The sequence below is a fragment of the Mastacembelus armatus genome, chromosome 6 (genome assembly GCF_900324485.2).
Source record: "Mastacembelus armatus chromosome 6, fMasArm1.2, whole genome shotgun sequence".
Classification (NCBI taxonomy): Eukaryota; Metazoa; Chordata; class Actinopteri; order Synbranchiformes; family Mastacembelidae; genus Mastacembelus; species Mastacembelus armatus.
The window spans coordinates 2,511,976-2,535,413 of record NC_046638.1 but is presented as its reverse complement, the minus strand read 5'-3'; the positions used below and the strand labels follow the sequence as shown (position 1 = coordinate 2,535,413).

Sequence of the window (23,438 nt, the reverse complement as noted above, 5' to 3'; positions counted from 1 at the left end):
TAGATTTTTATTTTCTATAACTTCTAGTTAATGTTAACCTTGTCTTATAGAGAGGGGCTCTGCTAATACGACAGAACCCTGTTGCCACATTTTAATTTGTGCTGGTCACAAACAGATAAAAGTGGAAAAAACAGTAATGAAAATCTTAGGACTATAATAACAAGGTTAAACTTCATGTGCTTCTATAATTACACTCTTGTAAGATGTAAAGATAATGCAGACAGGGGTGTGTGTGTGTCTAAAGATGATCTTAAAGGTCACATTTGCCAATAATAGCCAGTCAACACTTTTTATTCATACATTTTTTTTTAATATGGGTTCTTGAATGTGTGATCCATGATGGCCATCAGAGCCAGCCAGGTCTCCCTGGCGGTGGGGAGGATCTGATTGGCCGGCAGGATGAAGCCGTAGCGGCCGGTGTCCCTCAGCTCGAAGGTGTAGGAGTACTTGATGCCCTGGTTGTAGGTCCAGTCAATGGTGCCGCCACTGGCCTGGTCTATAATTGAAGCAGATGTTGTTCAGCTACTGCAGGTTTTCATGTGGCTGTTAAATTATGATTAATACTTAATATCTGAAACTTACAGATGGTGCTGATGATGCTGCCATATCTGTAGCGAGTACCATAGAGTGAAGCCAGGTCAGTGATAGCCTTCTTAGCCAGACTGTGCTGTAGAGAGACATTTTTATAGTTTCACATGAATTTTGATTCATTTCTCATATTTCTGTTGCATTTTCTTGCATCAAAAGCAAATCTGTTGAGGGACAAAACCAGTAGAGCCCAGAGAACAGTTCCACCCCCAGTTTGATCTTGAATAATTATAGTTCTGAATGAAGACATCAAAAAAAAGTCAATGTCAAGTGTCTCTTACCAGCTCGGGCTGGTCCTTGACTGCAGTTGTGGTGTAGCCATAAGGGTACAGGAGCATCTGGGAGTAGGAATGGATGGAGATGAAGGCCTTAATGTTTCCATGGGACTTCACAAAGTCTACAATGGCCTTGACCTCAGGCTCAGAGTGAGCACGGGGTCCATGGTAGGTCTCTGTGCAGGGGTTATTGCTGGCACCAGGTCCTACACAAGAAAACATCATTGCATTTAAACAGGTTCCTAATTAAAATGATTGAGATCACCAAACGTATTGAAAGCATTAAAATAAGAATACAGTAATAGCCAAAACAGCAAAAAGATGATTATATTTTATAGTAGGTTTGGAAAGATGTTACCGCCAAAACCAGCATCCCAGTTCCTGTTGGGATCGACTCCAATGCAGGAAGAGCCAGGATTGGGCTTCCTGGTCTTACGCCACATACGGTTCTGAAAACATCAGAGTAACTCCTAAAAGTTGGTTCTTAAGATTTGATTGTGCATCTTAATATTTGTCCTTTCTGTGTAGAGTGGGTGCTTCTAACATGCCACCATATTTGATCTACTTGAACATACATCATAAAATATTTGCAGTACCTAAAGACAGAGGTTCATGGAAATGTTGAGATCCTAAAAAGTGTCACTATAAGAGAGTCTAGAAACTGATATGAATTAATATCAACCGATTGAAAACTGAATGTGGCATGGCAAAATTATTTTTGCATTTAGCTGAAAATGTTCTGCTGTGGGACCCCTACACTGTTGTGGGTGAAATAGTAGCCGTCAGGGTTGGTCACAATCTCCAGGTAGATGTCCATGTTGTTGAGGATGGCAGTCAGTGCGGGGTCACGGCCGTAATCAGTCACAATCTGAGGACAGAAATGAAAGGGGACACAGGATTCAGTGCAGCAGGTCAGTGGGCAGAAGCTGCAGAGACAGAAAACTGTAATAATTGTCACCTTCTTGGCGAACCAGGTGCCGCTGGCCTGAGTGACCCACTCTCTGGAGTGGATTCCAGTGTCGATCCAGATGGCAGGACGGTTGGTTCCACCAGTGCTGAACTAAGACAAGGGAAAGAAAAGGAACACGTAAATAAAGAATAAATGACTGAAGATAATATATCACTTCATATAGGTTTCCCCAATCTGAGAGATGAGTTAGAGCAGGAAGATCTCTTCATCCTATCAAAAGTCTGTTTCAGCTGAATGTCAAACACATTCATGTGGTTGGTTTAGGGCCATTCAGTTCTTTAGTTCTTTATGTTTTGATTTACCTTGAGCACGTTGAGGGGACGGCCCTCGTAGCTCTGACCGATCACTATCTTGCTGACCAGGTTGGGATTCTCAGCCACCAGCATGTCCTGGAAGCTGTAGATCTAAACCAGAGTCCTAAGATTAATACTAACATCATGTCGATTCTATTTGATAAAGGCAAATAATCACCGTGTGAGTGTTAGCACTGACCTCATTGATGGGGTGGTACTTGGCGTAGTCAAAGCTGTCAGTGTTTCTGGGCTCGGCAACACGAGCGGCAGACTCCAGCTCCTCCTCATCCAGCATCACCTGAACACCAATGACGTCACAAAGAACCAATCAGGTGTAAAATCAGCCCAAAGACCGACAGAAGTAAATTTATTTATTCACTGTTTCAGGCTGTTTGCAGGACTCATACCTGCAGATCTTCGACCATGATGGAGTACTCGATGTCCTGAACCTCCAGGTAAATTTTGACAGACTGCAGACTGTGGAAAGGAACTCTGACATCCACAGGAACAGACACATGGGTCACGCCTCTCCAGAAGTCCAACTAAAAACCACATACACACACATTTACATGCATATACAGTATATGTACATTTCAGTTCATTCAACACATTTTCAATTGTCTTTTAAATTATTACAAAAAATATTTTTTTATTAAATTTATGACCTCAAACTCGATTATGTCCTCCAGATCCTTGACCAGAGACAACTGGACATCATCCTTAGGAATAATGCGGAGAACCTGATGCCTGCAAAAAAGAGAACCATCATATTTTACAACTTTTTTTGCTCAACTCAGGCTCTCAAACCAAAAGAGAAGTTGGCACACATCTGTTGAAGCAACATACTGTGGTTGCACCTATGCAGACGGTTATTTATAGTCTTGATCTCATTAAGAGTTTATGTTGTAGTTGTCAGAACAAAGCATTTTGATTTTTATCTTTAAACCAGAAATAAAGTTCTATATGTGCAAAATGATTCATTATTTAGATAAGATATGACTAAAGTGAATCAGACGTGTCTGATGGGGGTGTAGACTTATTTTAGGTGTAACCACCTAAAATAATAACTAATGACTAGAATATTATGATGCAATGATGCAAAAGTGTAGTTATAGATAAACTTCCTGTGAATGACAAAATATACATGTCAGTGCATCACTTGCAGCAAATAATAATAAATATTAATCCCCTTAAAGCTTCTTCAGTAGACGTTTAAGGTGATATTAACCCGTCAGCCATCTGAACCAGTTCATATTGGAAAGACCAAGTTCATGCATTCAGTTAAATAAGGGCCATCAAACAGAGAAGCGTTATAGGCTCTCCATATTGAATCATTACTATTTCGCTCTTATGAACCATGAACAGATCAGCAGCAGTGAGAGGCCTCGGCCAGAGCACTTACCCCTCAAACGTCTCCTTGCCAAGAACGGCCACAAACAACGCGGCGAATGCGAGCAGGCCCCTCATCATGACCAGCAGTCTGAACCTGGGAGGTGAACACAGGCATTTATGGCTCAGGTCACGTGTCCAAACCACAACCTTGCTTAAGGTGAGTGTACGTCAGCAGCTGGTCCTTTTCCCAGAGCGGCCTGGGACTATCACACCGAACATTGCACCATGCACTTACATGTTTTGACATACTGAAGTTGTGTTCAGTTTACAAAGAAGGTGGTAAAGGAAGGTTTATCTCTTCATTTCCATAGGCAAAGTGTCCATTGGTAATAGGTTCTGCAATGCACCAGCTGGACCTCACGTTGAATTAACCTACATTTTTTTCTTAATTCTTTAATCATTTGTTCTATCAAATCTTCTCAGCCTCACAGGCAGGAGGATGAGGTCCTCAAACATGTGCAGTTTATAACTAGGTGAACAGAAATGATCTGACTAGCTGGGAACAGAAAGTGTTTAATTTCATTAATTAATGTCCTTTCAGTGGTAGAAACTGATCCTTCATTCCTTTATAAAATTTCACTCCATAGCACCAAAGAGGCTTCTGCACATTGTACATGTCTAATACAGGCACTTCTTGGTGCAGTGATATTTCCTATTAAAGGAAAATTGCAATGTTTTTGGGAACTTGACTGATTTCACTTCTTCAGCTGAAGACTGCTGCCGGCTGAAGTTACAGCCAGCAGCGGGTTAGCTTAGCATAGCATGAAGACTGGAGCTTCAGAGTCTTGTTGCTGTGAGGGAGGCTCCATGAAGTCACTGCTCTTAGCTAAGAAATGATCTCAAACATTATCTGTAGAAATGTTCTCAGTAGTCAATGCTGCTTTTATTTGCTCTCTCCACATTGTTTCATTTTTACTTTCAGTTTATCACACTTCATGTTGAAACACTGCATTTTATTCCAGTAGCATTGATTCTATTTTCAGTCTCACTGCTCACCAGGAAGCAGCCTCCATCCTGCAGCTGGGATACGTGCACTGACAACGCTACAGGTCCCAGATGTTGAACAACCTGAGATGTCACAATGTAAAAACTACCGACAAATGTGATGTCTGAAACCCTTTAACTCACAGTCTCAACCTGTTCACCACACATTTGCACATGTAATCACTTAAACCAGTTCACATAACAGTAAAGATCCTTGACATTACTCACCGAGACCACCTCTCTCCCAGAACCTGCAGGTCTGTCTTATGCAACCCAGCTGATAAGGATATTGCTCAGGTAAAGTAAAGAAAGAAGCCAAAGCAGAGGCCGGTGTGTGGAAAACACCTGCTGGAGGGTTTCTGATTCACAGGGACTTATAGTAAAGCAAACAGAATATTGGTCCACTTCCATGTGTCCTCCTGAAATGTCCCCTGAACAAGGCACAAGGCTCCTACCTGCTCAGTTTACGCATCTCTGAAGGCGTCACTTGGGCTCCTAAAACAGGCATCTTCTCTAAATTCTGTTTGTGTCACAGTGAAACAGCATTTGTGAATGTTTAACTTCCTTAGTGTGACGAATAATTCTCTGCTAAAACTTAGTCACAGCTCGACTGTTGCATGGGATGGGCGGGATTGACGTTAGTTCTATTTATACATCATGTGATATGCACTGAATAAATTAGACACTGTTTTCTAGGTAATATGTGAAATGTGGTTGTGACAGAAGGAAAATGTGATTATCCTAATGATCATATTATATAACAACTCAACTAGTGTAGTTAATGTGGTGAAAAATTATTAAAGCAACTGCAAAAATGATGGTGGATATAATATGACCATGCAGGGGTAAAGGTCTTTGTGTCGCTGCTGATACGCAGTGAAAATGTCTGAATAAATGTTCCAGCTTACAATAACCAGCTACTACTAATAATGAGAGCACAGTCTGTCAGAGCTGAGTGGGTGCACAGCAAAAATGACCCATGGGGGCATTTTGTTGCCCCATTGTCTGTCAGAGAAGAAGCACAATTTATTGTTCAGGTATAAACCTGTATATTTAGGTTGTTTTATAGTGGTTTAAGTTGTTTCAATGAGTGATGCCTGCTTTTATTTTCTTCTGATGTGGGTTGTGTGAGGTTTATCTTTAGATTAGGCCTAGGCTGCCACCTAAAGTCTAGAGCCAGCACTGACAAGTTAAAACCCCAATCATCATTTCTACATCAGTGCACGGAGACAAAGGCACCGTTTGTTCTGTTTTTTCCTTTAGAGGAGCTTGTGATTCTGTGATTTGTATAAACAGGATTACAGCCAGAGACCTGACTTTTCTTTAAAAACTTAACATTTAAGTTTTGAACTACCTGTACAGGCGTCTGATGTAAACCCAAAGTGTCTGCAGTCTGTGCACTCCTGCTGTTGCAGTCACATTTTATGGTTTAAGCTGATAAAGTGGGTTATATTCAGCCACAATGTCACTGTTGTCAATGACTGCATGGTTTTCTAGCTTTAAAATACCTCCTGACTCGTCCATTTTCTCGGCCCACGTAGTCCTGCTCAGAGTCAAACGAGGTGAGGGCGGCGTTTCTTTAAACTCACACAATGAGGCTGAATTTAATGAGGATATTGTGTAAGAAATGACAGCATCTCTGGAAATGGGTGGAAACAGCTGTCTGCGAGTTTATAGACTCTAAAAGAAAATGCTGTGTTACAGATGTTCATACCAGAGAGAATGGATCAGACATCAGGGGGGGAAGCAATAGTGCTGAAAACCAGTACACACACTCAACACCCCAGTTCTTGGAGAGGTAACAGTATTGGACAGGTTGTGACAGAGCTGTTTGTTTTGAAAGGAGGAAGCTCCTAACCACCAGTTTCCTGTCACTGTGACAGAAACAGCAGCTCTCAAAACAAACCAGCTGTGGTGTGTGGTTTGGGTTACACACAAAAACAACTACACATTTCTACTACCAGCCTTTCAAAACTAATCAATACATTACAAATACAATACAAATCTATCAGTCTACAGCAGGTTGAATTTGTCATAACACTATAGTGTCCTTTGTTACCACGAGACACGCCCCTCCCGCTCTCTGATTGGTCGTCCCGTGCTCTAGTGCCCCCCTGTTCTCTTCCTATTGGTTGACCTGAAGTTCAATCAACCCGGAAGCCTCCCACGACCATCATTGAAAAGTGTAGGGAACCTCCAAAGTAAAAGCCGCATCAAGCTGGAAAGAAGAAACGGGGATTTCTCCGGAAGTCAGGCAATCTTATTTTCACAATAATACCAGAAAATGCAAATCCAAATAAGAATCATAACGTGTATTCTGTAAATGTGGCATCTATTATGTGGTTTTCAGTTGTTTTGCAACAGTTTGATATGTATATTAGCCGACAACAAATATAAAAGTGTTTTCATCTCTTTCTGGCACGATAAGAAAGGTGTGTTTTATTTCAATGTCAGCATTTTGTGGCTCAAACCTTTTAGTTTTTACATTTTGAATCTTGCCTGACATGATTGATAGATCTTTTAGATTCGTTTCTATGGCCAAGAATAGACAATCAAGCTAACTGTGCACCGTGCTTTTATTTTTAAATCTCTGACCGGAAACCGCGCATTGATTCTGCGGCACTTGACGCGTGTGCGGCGCAGGACCTCCGAAGAGAAAGCAGGGAGTGAATCGGACAGTTTCGTCTGTTTGTTCCCTTTTCTGTTCGCTTGTGTTTTTGACAGCTGTTCCAGGAGAAGCTCTTCTCTTCGCCTCATCGACATTTGGCGCCGACAGACACAGAAATGGAGATAGAGAAGGAAGTGAAGAAGGTAAGCTCCGTGCGTCGGACTGACCGGGAACGCCCTGGAAAGGTGCGTCGAGCCGGGGCAGGTGAAGTCAGACACAGGATTTTATTTATTTATTTTTTTGCTTTTATTTTCTTGTTTTATTTCCAAAGTGTTTCAGACTCACTTTCTTTGTGTTTCTATTAGTTACATCAGAATCACAGTTTTATAAATAAGAAGCTGTTTGGTAAATAAAACCACAGTTTGTCCTCACAGACCCATAAGACCTAAACTTTTTTTTATCAGCTGTTTAGAAAAACAGCAAACGAAGAGTCCTGGTTTAGACAATACTCGTGTTTTTCTATCAGTGGGCTGTGTTTTGGCAGAAGTTTTATTTGGGAGCTCAGAAACCACCTTGACAATAAAATGGTTTTAAATTCCAGTTGTGAAAGTTAATTTACCCCAAAATAACTGCTGAAATTACACAGCTGCCGAATTACAGAGCTGCTCTTAATTAGAGATTAGGCCTAAACTGTATATTCTCTTCATGTGCAAAGAAAGAGGCTTTCAAATTAAGAGCTTCTAATGGGATTTGGTCAGACGTTATACAGTGCTTTGTGATTTTCACTGACTCAGATGACATTTACAGATATTTAGTTTAGATAGATGTTCAGGTTTCCTGCCTACGTGTCTGCTTTGTCTTCCTGTGACATAGTAAATCCATATAACTCATTTTATTTTGAAAATTGCTTTAATTTGCTCTCTGTTAAATTTTAAACTCCTAAACTTTCCTGCAAATAGACAGTTGCACATTGTTGAAACAGTTTTAACGCAGACTTCGGTGCAGCTCAAAGTAAAATTCATCTCAAAAGAAGAGTGACCTGGAGTGAAACTGCAGACTATAGTGGTAAGAGGTTGCTTTTTGTTGGCCTGGGGCCTTTTAGCTGGGGGGTCATTTGACCTGTAGGTGTTGTTGAGGCATTGGGTCCTTGCGTAGACCTGCGATAATAAATACTGATGATTGGTATCACTAACTCAACCATAAATGTGTTTAAAATAACTAATTCATGTCAAATCTTGTCCCTCAGTAGACGTGTGCTCCAACCGTCAGCCTGTTTGCAACGTAATTCATACCAAACAGGGATTTCTGCCTCAAATGTCTGTGAGGTGAAGCACAGGATGGAGCCTGTGTGCAAATGTGTGTTATTGTTTTTTTTGGCACTTAGACACTTTGAATGGAGCAGGATCTTCAACAGAAGAGCTTGTTGTCTGCCCAAGTGAAGGAACTTACCGGCCAGTGAAAGGTATCCTGTGGCCGGGGGCATTGTCCTATCCTCACTGTGCTGCTGGTTGCTGGTCAGTGAGAAATGTATGCTGGCAGGAAGTCAACAAATTCACTTGCAGGGATTAATGCACAGGAAACCTCTTTATGTAGAGAATAAGTTGCTGCTGGAAAATAGGTCTGAGCAGCTGGATGACCCAGACAGACCCAGTCTGACATCTGCTGTAAATCCCTGGAGGGGATAAGTCTTTGGTGACTGCTGCAGCAGATCAGTCAGTCAGAGGCTGCTGTAGCACCAGCAGTCTGCAAAAATAGTCTTTGTTTTTAGGTGTTATTATGATCAATTAAGCTCATCCATCCCTCTGAACAGACAGCTGAGGTATTCATTTGTCATGATGGCTGCAGTTGTTTCTGCTGATCTTTCTCTGAGGCTCCAAATTCACTGGGTGTTGGTTTCTTCTCTAAACAGCTGAATGGTGTTTGAAGCCGCCAAAGGCAAAATATCTGTTGTTCCAAATTAGACAAGTCACTGACACATTAGACAAATGTTAAAATACCAAGCTCCTCCAAAACAACAGCAAGGAGGTTGAACCAAAACGTTGTTTTTGATTATATTCTGCAATCGTCACTCCACCCAGATACTTTAGAAGAGGAAGTGTATTTTATGATAATGTGGTGAAATGAAACTAAAGTTGAGCAGCAGTGTGAATCAGGAAAGTGCTTCTTAAGAGGAGAAAAAGAAGTGGACTGAAATAAACTAAATTATTGCACACAGACATTTTACTGCACCACATTAATAAAATCTAATACTTCAGACATTCCACAGATACAAAGAAAACTCATTTAATAATTAACTTTTTTTTTTTTTTTAAATTAGAAACTTGTGTCTCGGGTGGTTGAAGTGCTGTCATGTTGTGGTCTGAGCGCAGGTGGCCAGCTGGAATTAAAATGGCTTCATACGTGGTGACCTACCTCTCAGCTCTGCTGCTGCAAAGTGACTCATGAATGTGTCTCACTGGACTCTGAGCCGTATACTTTGTGTCTGAGAAGCCTCTTTGTGGACTGCTGTCGCCACAATGAATCACCCTGCAGGCTTAGTCAACTCCAGCTGCTAGTCCAGATGGTGAAATTATGTTCATAGGAAAGACACACACACACACACACACACACTCACACACTGAGTGACCTAAAGCAGTTGTCCTCTCGTCCACACTATCTCGAATATTTAAACATCCTAAAATAATCAACACCTAGCATGGTTCACCCTAAATCCCAATGCCCTCACCCAGAGCGCTTTAAAATGACCGTTCTGTGTGATCTGAAGTTGAAGAGTCATCGAGTTTACAAGCGAGATCCAGTGCACTAATCAAGTAAACCGAGCTAAACATTTACTCCTACAATGATGTTTATGCTGCCTAGAAAAGTAAAATACATGTTTTGAGTTGTATGTGCAGCCTCCCTGATGAAATCATGTAGTTGAACTTCAGCCTTGTGCTCTGCAGTGGCTCCCACGGGAGAAAAACCTAAAGACTCTCCAAGTTTTAATGAAAGCTGAATTATTGGCCCCGTCGTTAAGAACAGCAGTCACTCACTACGTTCTTCAGTGCTGAGTGTCTTTTGGGTTCAAATCGTCTCTGACAACAGGGGTGCCTGCTGGTTACCATGAGGCTTACAGCTTCACTGAATGGTTGACCATATATGGTCATAAACCGTGGCAATGGCAGAAGGTGGACGTGAACGTTGTTTGACACTGAAGCCAGAGAAAAGGATGCAGATGTTAAGGAGAGAAGAGCAGCCGAGTCCTGAGCCAAAGCAGCTGAGAGAATGAAATTCTGTTTGGGATTTAACTGAAGCAGCTAGAAAGAGGAGCTGCATGTGAGCTGCATGTGAGCTGCATGTGCCCTTTAGAGCAGGTTTTCACCCCTCCCTAAAGTCTGAACAGTCTCCCCCACAGCATGATCCTGCTACCACCAGGCAAAAAGAAAATGTGACATGATAATGGTTTTAAAAGTGTTTCTTCACTGAGAGGATGACGTGAGAATGACGCTGCTGTTTGTTCTTCCTTCCTGCCTCAGATGTTTGACTCTTGGTGATGCCGGTCTAGTTCCTCGTAAATACCATCACTTTTACTTCTGAGCCAGTTTCATCTTACAGAGTTACAGAGTAATTGCTTCTGGGAATCCTTATCAAAGAGTCTGGGCTGGTCCCTTGAGTCCTGCAGAGTTCCCAGTCTGTTCTTGAACTCTGTTGCACAGCATGAGAACATTTCGCTCAAATTCCACCAAAGTCAAAGCCCTTAAAAATCTGAATTCATCCTGCAAAGTTTAGTATCACGGTTTAATCGTATTCTTCCCCCCAGCCGTGCGGTACATCCCTAAGGAAGCTCAGCATTTCCTTTCACTGGCTAAGCAATCAAAATAAACTCTGATAGCACTTGTAATCTCTGCCTTGTGCTCTGTTTACAGATGACCCTCGGCCACGAGTTTGGTGCTGGAGCGGCATGTCTGAAATGCAAGGACAAGTGCGAAGGCTTCGAACTGCATTTCTGGAGGTTTGTATAGTAAAACTGACAGGGAAAATATTGTTTCACTGGTTATTTAAAGAGAGACTCTAACAAAGCACTGAGGCCTGAGGTGAAGATATTTTACTAACAGTAAAATCACTGGTTCTACTGGGGAGCTGCCTTCTTATTCTTAGTCTTATTATTCTTAATAATCAAAGAAGAAATGTGTGTTCATGGACCCAGGTTGGTCAATAACATCACTTTCCTCTGTGTTTAATTGAAAATAGTGTAATAGCAGCGGGGGTCACGGCCTAATGCTGTTCCTGAGCACAGCTCCTCTCCGTGGTCATGTCCCTTTGGCTTAGTGGGAACAAAGGTGATGCCAATGGTGAAAATATCAGAGCAGTCATGACTTCAGATCTGATTAGTGCTGCTAGTGGGAGCTGGAGCTTCCAGCGGCGCTTCTCGCCCTAATCCAACAAAATAACGGTAACTGGAGGCTGAGACTGGCCCTCCAAACCATCCACCCATCCATCCATTGCCACAACCTTCTTGCTGTGAGGCCACAGTGCTAACCACTGCCCCACCGTGCCACCTTTCCCTCCAAACTATGTCTCCACAACACGCCAGGAATGTTGTGTTGTTACAGACAGCAGCCTTACGTACTGTGGCCTGCTGGACCTGTAGGGATCTACAGTACTTGGCTCTAAATGCATCGATTTCCACCAAAGCTTTTCCTAACTCTAGCAGTTAGGAATAAAAAGTAAGGATTTTGAGGTGAGACTTGATTAGTTTTCAGGTGATCCATACTTCAGAAATAGGAAAGTGCCTTTCCTGGAGCAGCTTAACCCAAAACCTTTTACAGAGTGTAAAGGCTGTTATCACTGCTGTACATATTAAACAGGTATTCCAGAGCTTGCTATTCCCATCATGCTTTGAGTCTGTGGGCATGCTCAAGCATATCTGTCATAAATCATGTCGTAGTTATTCTGCAAATATGAAGCAAGTTGTGTTGAGACATGAGAACAGAGCAGATAGTTGTTAGTGTTGTTACAGCTGATTGTTTTAAAATGAAACGTTTCAGAAGGAAAGCAATGAAATATATTTCCAAAGCAACATGACATGTAATAAGTTTCCTTAAATCAGTTCTCACACTCTTTTGCATCGTCTTTATGACATGTACCATCAATAAATCATAATGTGATGTTAATATATAATAATAATTATATATATAATATTTCCCTCTTTCTGATTTAAAAGGTGTTGAGACTAGAACAATGTGAGTCCTAAATGTTTTCCTGTCCTTGTCTGCAGAAAGATCTGCCGGAACTGCAAATGTGGCCTCACAGAACACAATGTGTCCATGAACTCGGAGGAGAACAAGAAGGTGGGGAAGCTGTTTGAGGACACTAAATACACAGGCCTCATCGCCAAGCTGAAGACTGACGGCATCCCCAGCTACCAGGGCAACATGGTGACCATCACTCTGCCCAGCCCTACCACCGCTTCCGTAATACCACCCAGCGCCTCCTCCACGGTCACCCCCCCCCCGGCCACAGCTGGGTCCGTACAGCCTGCTGCGGCCTCTGCGGGTTCAGCACAGAGCAGCGCTCAGCCTCAGGCTCATCCTCAGCCTGTACCGGCCACTGCCCCCCCTTTTAATGCGAACAAAGTGCCGATCACTGCCAGCGCCACATCGGCCACTGTGGTGCCTGTCCCCAAAGATGTGCCAAAGAAGTCTGTCACGTATGAGTGGGCACCACCCGTAGCCAATAAGTATCTGGTAAGTGCTTAAACTCGTACTAGAGTGACCGTCAAAGCCCATAGCTACTTTTAGTCATTGATTAATTATTTCCACAATCTAAAAAGCTAAAACACATCACTTAACTGAGGTGATTTATGGCTTTTTACTGTCTGATGCCACTGACTGTGTTAGTTTTGGAGTCTTGGTCTGACAAAACAAGGTGATGGGAAGTTGTCACTGCTTAAAACCTCCAGCATGTATCATTGTTTAGTCTAGTACTGTATCAGTGGGAGCCATGTTTTGCCCTCCCCCTCTGTGCTCCTCTCATCGTCTGCGTCTGAACTAAACTGTTTCGTCTGTTTCGACTTCCAGGCAGTGCGTTATATCGAGCTGCTCCCACCAGAGAAGCGTCCAGTGGCCGGTACAGAGGGAGCTGCGTACCGACGGCAGCAGATGGCTCGCCAGCTGCCCGAGCATGACCAGGACCCGTCCAAGTGCCATGATCTGAGCCCTGCTGAGGTCAAGCAAATGCAGCAGTACGTCCGCAAGTACAAGGATGAAGCCCTGGGGGTCGGAGACGTTATGCTGCCTGAAGAGATGGCCCTGGTTCGGGCAGGAGGGCAGGGTGGAACTGGCGGTGTTGGGGCTGGAGTTGCACCAGGGGCTAGTGGTGGAGCTGGGTCTGGTGGGGGAGCTGGAGGGGCTGAGTTTAGACCAGGAGTTGGGGTGGCTGGGGCTGGAACTGGTGCTGGAGGTGGTTCAGGGCCAGGTGCTAGAGGCCCTGGTGCTGGGCCTCTGGCTGGGGCTAGAGTCAGTGCTGGCTTTGGACCTGGAGCAGGGGAAAGTGGAGCAACTTTGGGGTCTGGGACTGGACCATCAGCTGGATTTGGGCCTTCTGGAGGAGCCATGGGTACTGCTGCCACAGCTGGAGCCATGGGCGTCCCTGGAACTCAGCAAACTGGAACACCACAACAGAACTTTGTAAGACGTCTATATTCTGGTTTCTGTCTATTTCTCAGTCTGTCCTTCCTGTACCTACATGCTGTTGGCATCCAGACCAGACCAGCCTTTTGTAATTCTTATCAAAATATTAAAAAGGACATTTACTTATACTTGTACTACTACTGTAGTATCAAGTGCAAGTGTGTACTATTAACCATGAAAATATGGTGCAGAGCTACAGTGTAGTAGGTAACAGGATGAGTCAGTCTGCTGGAGTGTCCTTGAGCAACAGCCACTGTGGGATGTTTCTAATGCTCAGACAGAGACAATAAACAGGGGACAGGGAGGTTCCTTCACAGGACACTAGATGGAGCCATAAGACCAACTCTGACTCAGTCGTCCCTGTTCAGGATCATTAGCAGTGATTTAATTATAATGCACTGTGGGCCGTGACTCATCATTACCATGTGCAGTTAGTTACTTCCTGCTGTAAAAACTCTTAATATCTGTTCCTGGTTTCATGACGCATGAATGTTTTTTGTAAGAGCGGTCATTCTGAAGTTTGAATTATTTCGTTTTTCCATCTTTTCTTCTGCTCTGTTACAAACTCTGTCTCTTTTTCATGTTCTTAATTTGTTGTTCTTTGTTCTTTTTCTTGACTCTCTCAGCCTTATCCTTCACAACTTGTTTTTAAATGTACTTATCTCTACCTTCACCCAGGCATCTCATTGTTCTTAGAAACACCAGGGTCAGGTCACAGTGGCTCTGCCTCTGGGCCTTAAAGGGGAATTCCACTCATTTTTAGCAGTAAAACATGTCATTCTCTACTGTTCTCTGCTAAAACTGAGCTCTAAAGTGAAAGGTTTAAATGTTTCCTTATATAATGACCCTTTAGTCTGATCAAAACCCACAGTGCCTCACTGAAATGGGCTCAAAGGATATTATGTCTTGTGTAAACCTACTGAAAAATAGTGGAAGTAAAGTAATAATCGTTCGCTGTATATCTGTAATTATTGGTGCACATTGTCCCTGAGCACTGGGATCTTACAATGGCTATTTTCACTTTTTGACACCTATACAATTAATTGCAAACATTATTATATGTCAGTTTTTTTTTTTGAACAAATCACAAAATCCACCACCATAGTGACCCTTTTTTTATTTCTTGTCTTCTTCCAAGTCATGCCATCACTGCCAGCAGCCTATGCGTGTGGGCGAGCCGGCCATCTACGCTGAGCGGGCTGGCTACGACAAAATGTGGCACCCAGCGTGCTTTGTGTGCTGCACCTGTAACGAACTGCTGGTGGACATGATCTACTTCTGTAAGAAAGGCAAGATGTACTGCGGACGCCACTATGGAGACAGTGAGAAGCCACGCTGTGCAGGCTGTGATGAGGTGGGAACCGATATCATTTTCTTAACGTTAAAAAAAAAAAAATCTTTTCACGTTCATCGGTGTGACTTATGGTAGTTCTTCTCCATAGCTGTACATTTGCTGTCACCATCGAGTCTCATGTTTTAATGCTTGTGTTTCCACAGCTGATCTTCAGTAATGAGTACACTCAGGCCGAGGGCCAGAACTGGCATCTGAAGCACTTCTGCTGTTTCGACTGCGACTGCATCCTGGCCGGAGAGACGTATGTCATGGAGAATGAAAAGCCTATCTGCAAGCCGTGCTACATGAAGAACTACGCTGCGGTGAGACAGACTTTCTTTGTCTGAGCCTCTGTTTGTTTAAATAGTTGAAATTGTTTTATTTGTGTTTTGGAAGCTGTTGTCCAAACCACAATTAAGATCAGTGAGTGCAGACATTTGAATGAATGAAGGTCAAAGCCCTAGTCGTAGAGAAATACAGTCCTGATCTGACCGTGTTTACATTTTGTCTTTAATAAAAACAGGATTTGAAATGAGACTCTGGAAACCCGAACTAATAGTAATATCCGAAACTACAGCAATGCAAATTAGTATATTGTTGTTCAGTGATGCCTGTGCACAAATGTACAGTGTTGGGCCTGCCAGAACTAAAGTCATCAGTGTTAATAAAATAGTATGATATCCTAACCAGAATTTGTATTCGAATCCTTATCTCACCCTCCTCCTGGGTCTCCCTTGACTTATTCTTAGGGCTGTTGCAGCTCATCAGGTGTGGTGGTACAAGTTTCTGACACAGGGTGTTCCAACAGAATGATATAAAACTGATAGGAGAAGGAATGTTGATAAAAGCAAGGGCTTACATGCTTTATCCAACATAATCTGCTGCAAAGCCTGTGTTCACTGTAAATGCTAACACCTGTTTGTTTCCATTAAGTGTTTAAAAGGTAGGGATTCCACCGATACCAAGCAAAGTTCATACTTTTCTCATGTAGTGAATATTATTTTTGTAAAGTAAAAAGACGGCTGTTTAACCTGACGTCATTGCATCCTCCCTCCTCCCAGAAATGCTCAGCCTGCCAGAATGTGGTGGACCCCGAGGCCCAGAGGGTTTCATACGGCGAGTACCACTGGCACGCCGAGCCGCAGTGCTTCAAGTGCTCCGGCTGTTCCAAGTGCCTGATTGGCCAGAGATTCATGGCGGTGCAGGGCTTCCTCTTCTGCTCCGTGGAGTGCAAGAAGAAAACCATGGCCTAGAGGGCCAAAGCACGACCCTCCATCTTCTCCACAACCACCTGTGAAACCGGGACAGGTTCAGTAAATAACAGAACCTGAGCAGGGAAAACTAACACTGGCACAGCTGCAGGTGTCTTTATATAGAACAGGGTGCCTGAAACCACTAATATAGAGATGTACAGTTTCTAATAGTGAGTCCATTCACACTGGGCCCTTTTTCCCATCTAAGAAAGATATCTATTGATCTGCTGCTATTGATCTATTGATAAATCTGTCTCAGTGACGCCCAAAGTTCCACCAACCAGTTTGTCCTCTGCCTTAACATTTTTTTTTTTTTTTTTTTGCTTTTCTTACTCTACTTTTTCTAAGCAATGAGATTAGTTTGGTTAAACGTGTCTGTTAATGGTGTCAGCACTGCTGGTGTCTAATTGAATGTGCTGTTTTTTTTGTTTCATGCTTCCCTCATATTAAAATGTGTTTTTCTTCTACGTAGCAAGATGATGGGCAGTATTTGCAGGTTTTGGGTTGATTTGCTTCCAGTGCACTTTGCTCCAGATTAACCTGAAATCAACCAGCATATTCTAAGTGCTTTGACTGAAAGAATCGTGATACATTTGGATACAAGCAGCCCTGTGTAGTTGATGCATTGTTCAGTGGAATATAACAGTATTTTCCCAGAATTTTAAGGGAACAAATTAATGTGAAAATGTTTCTGCACCATCCACAGTCACTTATCAGACCACGACTACCCAGACAGCCCTGCAATTAGGTGGTGGTGTATGGACAAGCATGTGATGTGCTCTAATATAATCCACCTTGTGGATGTTAATGTGTATAAACAATGCACATAGTTGTAGGGCTGTGAGATTGCATTAATACTGTTATGCAGTTTAATCCAGTTCAGTAACACTGTAAACGCCTGTCCAGTGCACTCTAACATGATATTTGGCTGCTGTATTAGATTGCATTTGATCCTACAGGGGTTTCTTTCCGTATTTTGGATTTGATCCCTGTTAGCCCGGGTCCACTTTACATATTTAAAAATGATTACAATCAAAATAAAACTATAGTTACCATAAATGAAAGGAAAAGAATCTACACAAACCAATCACAAATGCTTCATTATATAAGATGTTTGCTTGAATCACTGGGTCCCTGATGAGAGTAAACACTGTAAATCATTAAAGTTTGTTGTCACTAGTTTTATTTTTGTCATTTGCATTTCTTCATATACATTTAACTGAGCTATAAATTGTTCTACACTATAGTGTAGTAAGGTTTGTTATAGCCATTTACAGCCCTATGCAGCCATGGTCCACACACACACACACACACACACACAGCTACAGCTGTTTTCTACTTGTGCTTAAATAGAGCTTTTCTCAGAACAGTGTGTAGAGACAGCTTGACTGGCATCTCTCAGTCTCCTGTTAGCTCCTATGTACCTGCTGCAGGTCACTGGTCTGAGACCTTCTTTTGTGGAGCTTTTCCACAACAGAGAGTTTGACTGTAAATAGGAAGATTAATGAAGCCTCCTTTCCATTTAACGATCATTTGAAAGTGACCCTTATTAATGACTCCTAGCCTTTACTTGAACTCCAACACACAGGTTCTACCTTTAATTACCGGTATCACTAAATCCCAGAGGTCTCATGTCGCTCTCTTACGTATAAGCTGCTACACTCTGATGGGAACTCTGTAGCCGGCCAGCCATGATGGAAAAACCAACTCTGAGGGGTTCGTGTTTTCATTCACTAAGTGGAAACTGTGCACAATTCAAGGAAGCGCTATCTCCGAGGGCCTCCATTGTCCTAAATGGCAGTTAGCCCAAAGCTGGGCTGCTATTTCCCCTCTTTCAGCCACAAGCCCACCAGATCTGATATGACCAATTTGCCTGGCCAGCTCCAGGATCACCCAGCTGTAAGCCCTCTGCAACATGGCCCTGTGTCCTTTTTCTAATCTTATGGCCAAAATTCTTGTATTTTCCAGTTCATCAGTCACGGGACATGCTTGGCTTTAAATTTGGGTTGATACGAGAACGTCCCTACTATCCTACCTGAGTAAAGAGTAGGATACATGAGAAAGCATTGGAGAGCGGGGTGGGGTCTTCTTCCTGTGTATGCCTGTTGGAATTTGCATGTAATTTGTTTCACATGTGAATTTGCATTGTGGTGCAGTTTATTACAAGAATTTACATTGTGTTTCATTTGTCTCTGGACTTTTCATCAAAAGTTGACTTGAACAGAGCCTCCACTCCATCACAAAGATCATCCTGTGGTGGAGTTGTTCTCCAGGAGTGGACCACCTGAAGACCATCTGCTCTAACATCCTTCAGTTCTTGCAAAATCAAAGCAAGTTTATATATTTAACTTATGAATATGCTTCAGCTGCCTGGAGAAGCAAACAAAGAGTCAGAGCACCCTGGTAACATTCCTCTAGCAACAGAAACAGTGTGAGCAAGCAGTTCAGGCATGCAACGGGCAAAGTGGATTATTTTTTATCACTATGATAAGAACTGACCAGACATACAGAGGAACACAGGGAATGATGCAGGAGGGGTGAGACTAATACAAGATGAAACAGTCTTCTTAGCCTTGGATTTTAAAACACAAACAGGTTTTCAGATTCCACAGACAGCAGGTTGAGGTGCAAGCTTCATACTAACAATGAAGTGTCACAGAAGCTGATCTATGGACCACAGCTGGTATAAGTGCCAGTTCTCTGTAACTGAGATAACTCACCACCCACGTTTGTCCAGAACGGGAGAAGGCAGTGAGCGGGAGCGATTCATTTTTATGCAGTGACTTTACAGAGGAGGCCTGGCATTAAAGATTTAGTCAGCAGGAGCAATCATGTTCAGCTGTGTGCATGTGTGGCTCGAGTCTTTCCCAGTACAGTGCAGGACGCTTGACAATGCTCTTCAATCATCTGATGGTCAGATCACTAAAAAACCAGTCCTCCCACTGATACAACAAATAGTAGCAGCAGGTGTACTGGACACAACCTTCCTCTGGTCTCTTATACACTAATGCAGCCACAGCCCTTTGTTTACATCAGCTCTTGTAGCAGTGTGTAATTTACTGCACAGCATTGTTCAACAACCAGAACTGATAGGTGGAGCTGCTGCTAGAAAATTATAGAAACCTGCTTGTTCACCAGAGGGTTTGAGAAAGAAGTCAGGAAGCTGGAGGATTGTTGAGTCTCTTCAGACCATAATCCCATCAAAACATTTCCTCCTGATTGAGGGGGTTCAATTGTGTAGATGTATTTTCAGAACAACATAAATACGCAGCTTATAGCTCACATTTCAAAAACTCACAAAGGGTAACTAGCAACCTGAGCTGCATAATGATGTCCCAGTTCATGAAATACTTCACTGGAAACAATGGACGGTATTTGTTAGCATTCATTAATTAGTCAGCCACCATTACTGAGGAATCCAAACTGTACCAGTCGCCAGGAAGCCGATGTCACAGCAACTCAAACGGGCCCAGACATCTTGATTGTGTTTACTTCTGGAAGAGCAGATCGGTGGTTGGAGATCACTCAGTCACTGCCAGTTTTTCTATTCAGCCCTGCAGCAGCTAATGTCAACTCACTTTTATTTATAATCACTGTCTCTCTGGGCTCTACAGCAGAACAGACTCTACAAGGAAACACTTCGATTTGTGACAGGACACACGACAGGATAATGCTGCAATTATTATTTTATTATTACTTTATTATTATTATTAAAGTTCCTGTCAGCCTCAGCAGTGCACGTAGGAATCAATATGTACATGAGATGCTAACATGCCGTGTTAACATCCTGAACATGCCAGGCTAAAGTTTAGTATATGAGCAGATGACACAGTAGATTTTAGAACTCAGTGCAAGGATAGACAGTAACAGTAACCTGAACTCAACCTTTGGGAAAAGTTGACAGTTCAAATGGTCGGACACTATTTTTGTCTTTAGCCAGGTCCAGATACATTAATGCACATGTGCACCAGGACCTTTGTATTTCTTTAAGAAGAGGACAGTCCTACAGGGTTTGAGAACGTCACAGATGTCTCTGATCTCCATAGCATCTCTGAAAGAACTTTGAGACAGAAGTGATGACTGATTCTCGTCAATATTCCTAAGCGAGCTCTGTGTGGAGTCATGGGAGTCTTTTATTGACCTAAGCCTGCTTCATATTGCTCTTTGCTTCCTGGTTACTGTTTGCATTTCATGTTAAATGTAACAGCTGATGACTTTGTTTTACAGCTGGTGTTATTTGTTTCAGGTGGATATCCTGGCACAGCTGCAGGCCGTGTTTACAGCTGTCGTCAAATACTTTTTCAGAACAGTATTATCCTTTTCAAATGAGAAAAAAAATGTTTCAATTAAATTTAATAATAGTCGCAGTATTACAAAAAGTATTACGAGTACTGTAGTACATGTCTAAAAGAATACCTTTACAGGGTTACTACAGGTTACTATTGCAACAACACATCATCATAATGGTAAAACTAACCTGCACAACATCCACATGTTTTATGCTGTCAAAAATAAGACTGCATTGCCTGTGTGTGCACATAATTCCCCTAGCAACACCACACTGTCACTGACGTAGACACTACTTCACGTTACAAGTTTCCTTTTCCTGCCATTGTTAACCACACTCTTCCTCTTTTCTATGCTGGAAGCTGGAAAAATTCTCACTGATCAGCACTCAAGGTCACAGCATGACGAGATGAGGGTCATATGCTATCTGGATTAGATGACATGCTTCATCGTAGAGGACTAGATATATTTTATATATCCACATCAGCTTGACTTTCATATGTGTAGCCATTTTGTTAAGAGTAAATGCTAAATGTCACTGTAGAGTTTTTAATTTTACTGTTGAGTAGTACCGTCTCCTGAATGAGTCATTGCTTCATGTGCATGATTCATTCCAACCACATGGAGTACACATACTTCTTGGTCTCAGTTCAAAGTTTGCTCAGAATAAACCAAGTATCCAGCAACATCACAAGTGCATATTATGTTCATACCAGAAGTAAAGTGAGAAGTGACTGGCAGGAAGAACGGAGACATCCTGCAAACCAAAAACAAATATGACTCGGTGACTGTAAATAACAACAAGCATATGCACAAAATGCACCTACTATGATGCAGCAGTGACTTTCTGGGACAAGGACTTTAGTAAACTAAAATTAAAGTCACATGTGCTCGACACATCCAAGTTGGACGGTAACTGCAAGTTCCTTCCGTTAGTACCTAAGTTTGCCTTGTGCTCACAGTTCTGACTGTGCGAGAGAAAAATTGCATATACTCTTAAAATAAATGTATTTTTGTTATAGTTGAGCATCCTGCCTAGTTGAAGTCATGTCATTAGAAGTTCATTCATTTCCCACAGAGCTAAACAGCCACTGCATTAATGGTCAACAACCTCGTCAGCTGAGTGAATCCGGCCATGGCTGACCATTATGTGGTCATCGCATCAGGTTGGAATTCTGTGCTTCCTTTATTTCCATGATGTTATTTTCTTTTCCCTGAACAATCATTTAGTTTCAGTCAAGGTTCTCATGTGAAAGATTTAACTGTCTACTATAACAATAAACACACTAGTTTGGCTCTGAGGCTCTACTTTGTATGATTTTACAGGAAAAACATACACAAGCCTCCTCTATTATTAGTTTAACAGACACAAAACAATGTGCTAAAAGGTTTTAAAACTCATCGGGTCTGCATAGCTCTGTGTTTTTACTGAGTGACGACTTGTCGGGGAAAGAAACAGTTAAATTCTCTGGAAGGCGGATAGATACCAGGCAGGATGATACCTCTGACTGTTGCACTGAAAAGCTCTGCATGGCCACACAGGTGTTTTCAGTTATCCCAGCTAGTTAGACTCTGCAGCCCTGCGCTGTCAAATACATGAGCTCAAAGAACTGAACAAACGACAGTGGTGTAAACTGTCCTGCCTTAACAGGTGCAACAGGAGAGTGGAAGAGATGTCAATTAAACACAATCTGCACACACACACACACACACAGTCCTGAGAAGCTGTCTAAAACACCTGTGTGAATGCACCACTGGTAGGAAGACGTAAAAATCTGCTCTGTGTCAAATTCAACCTTAAATAACATCATAACCTTATAGTCAGTTAAAGTGTATGCAAACTGATGTCCATGTGTTTCATCAAAGATTTGTGTGTACATGAATGTCAATCGAACACAAATGCTTTCCTATGTGTGTGTCTCACACACAAAACCCCACTGGATTTGTCTTTTTTTTTTTTTACATCTGGTTTCAATGAGGGGATTCCACTGCTGTGGAGCAGAGCAGTGGAAAAATCATCCACACACACACACACACACACACACAGACTGAACTCCTGACGTGGAACAGCACTTTGGTGCTGAATAGTACGTGTATGTGTGTAAAGGTGTGCAGGAGTTTAAGACGACAGCTCAATCTCTCTCTCTAACTACTGACCTCGTATAAGAAACCTAGACCCTTTGATGGATCTGTGGAAAAGGTACAATTTTCTGGATAAAATGATGTTTCTCACAGAACACTATCGCCCCATACCCACTGTGGCATTACAAGCATCTGTTCCATCTGAAATAAACGTAATTTTTCATAGGCAAGTCACAAAAACATGCAGTTCGATTCTAAGTGTGGGAGTTTTGAGTTGCGAGGTGTTTATCAGTCTTGTCTGGATGATAAGCACCACTCAGTAAATGCTCAAAGTTGTATTTATAACACTGTTAATTCATCCAGAACAGGTTGGAATCAGAAACCATGTTCTCCTGTTTATTCATTGACACACAGCATGGTTCCACTGAATCCAAACCATCAGTAGTCCTTTAGGAGGAAGCTCAATATTCCAGACTTACGCTCCCCTACGTATATTTCACATCATTTTATCTTCACCTTTATTTTTTTTCTCATTAACCTTTTACGTACACTTGTCCTTAATTCCACCACTCATCATGCTCCCATAGCTCCCACCAAAGAGCCAAGATAAGAATTCCTCTCTAGAGTTTTGGCAAGCACCAGGAACAGAGTTTAAGAGCCTGTAAATGTCTGAGGCAGGAATGTGAGGCTGCCTTGTATGGT

At 42.4% G+C, this 23,438-nt stretch overlaps 2 protein-coding genes across 2 annotated transcripts; one reads left to right on the top strand and one right to left on the bottom strand.

Annotated features, from left to right (window-relative positions):
* Window positions 1-275: 275 nt before the first annotated feature.
* Window positions 276-3,612, bottom strand: cpa5 (carboxypeptidase A5). The gene is made up of 11 exons (XM_026311532.1): window positions 3,529-3,612; window positions 2,792-2,873; window positions 2,534-2,668; window positions 2,326-2,424; window positions 2,136-2,237; window positions 1,822-1,923; window positions 1,621-1,731; window positions 1,222-1,312; window positions 870-1,069; window positions 583-667; window positions 276-496 (listed from the first exon to the last, which is right to left on the bottom strand). The coding sequence occupies exons 1-11, from the start codon at window positions 3,594-3,596 to the stop codon at window positions 309-311; spliced, it is 1,263 nt and encodes a 420-aa protein (XP_026167317.1). The 5' UTR covers window positions 3,597-3,612; the 3' UTR covers window positions 276-308.
* Window positions 3,613-7,124: 3,512 nt separating this feature from the next.
* On the top strand, window positions 7,125-17,547 carry tes (testis derived transcript (3 LIM domains)). Its single transcript, XM_026311790.1, has 7 exons — window positions 7,125-7,313; window positions 11,016-11,101; window positions 12,368-12,836; window positions 13,170-13,778; window positions 14,920-15,135; window positions 15,279-15,437; window positions 16,176-17,547. Exons 1-7 carry the CDS (start codon window positions 7,287-7,289, stop codon window positions 16,365-16,367), a joined length of 1,758 nt encoding a protein of 585 aa, XP_026167575.1. The 5' UTR covers window positions 7,125-7,286; the 3' UTR covers window positions 16,368-17,547.
* The last annotated feature ends 5,891 nt before the right edge of the window (window positions 17,548-23,438 follow it).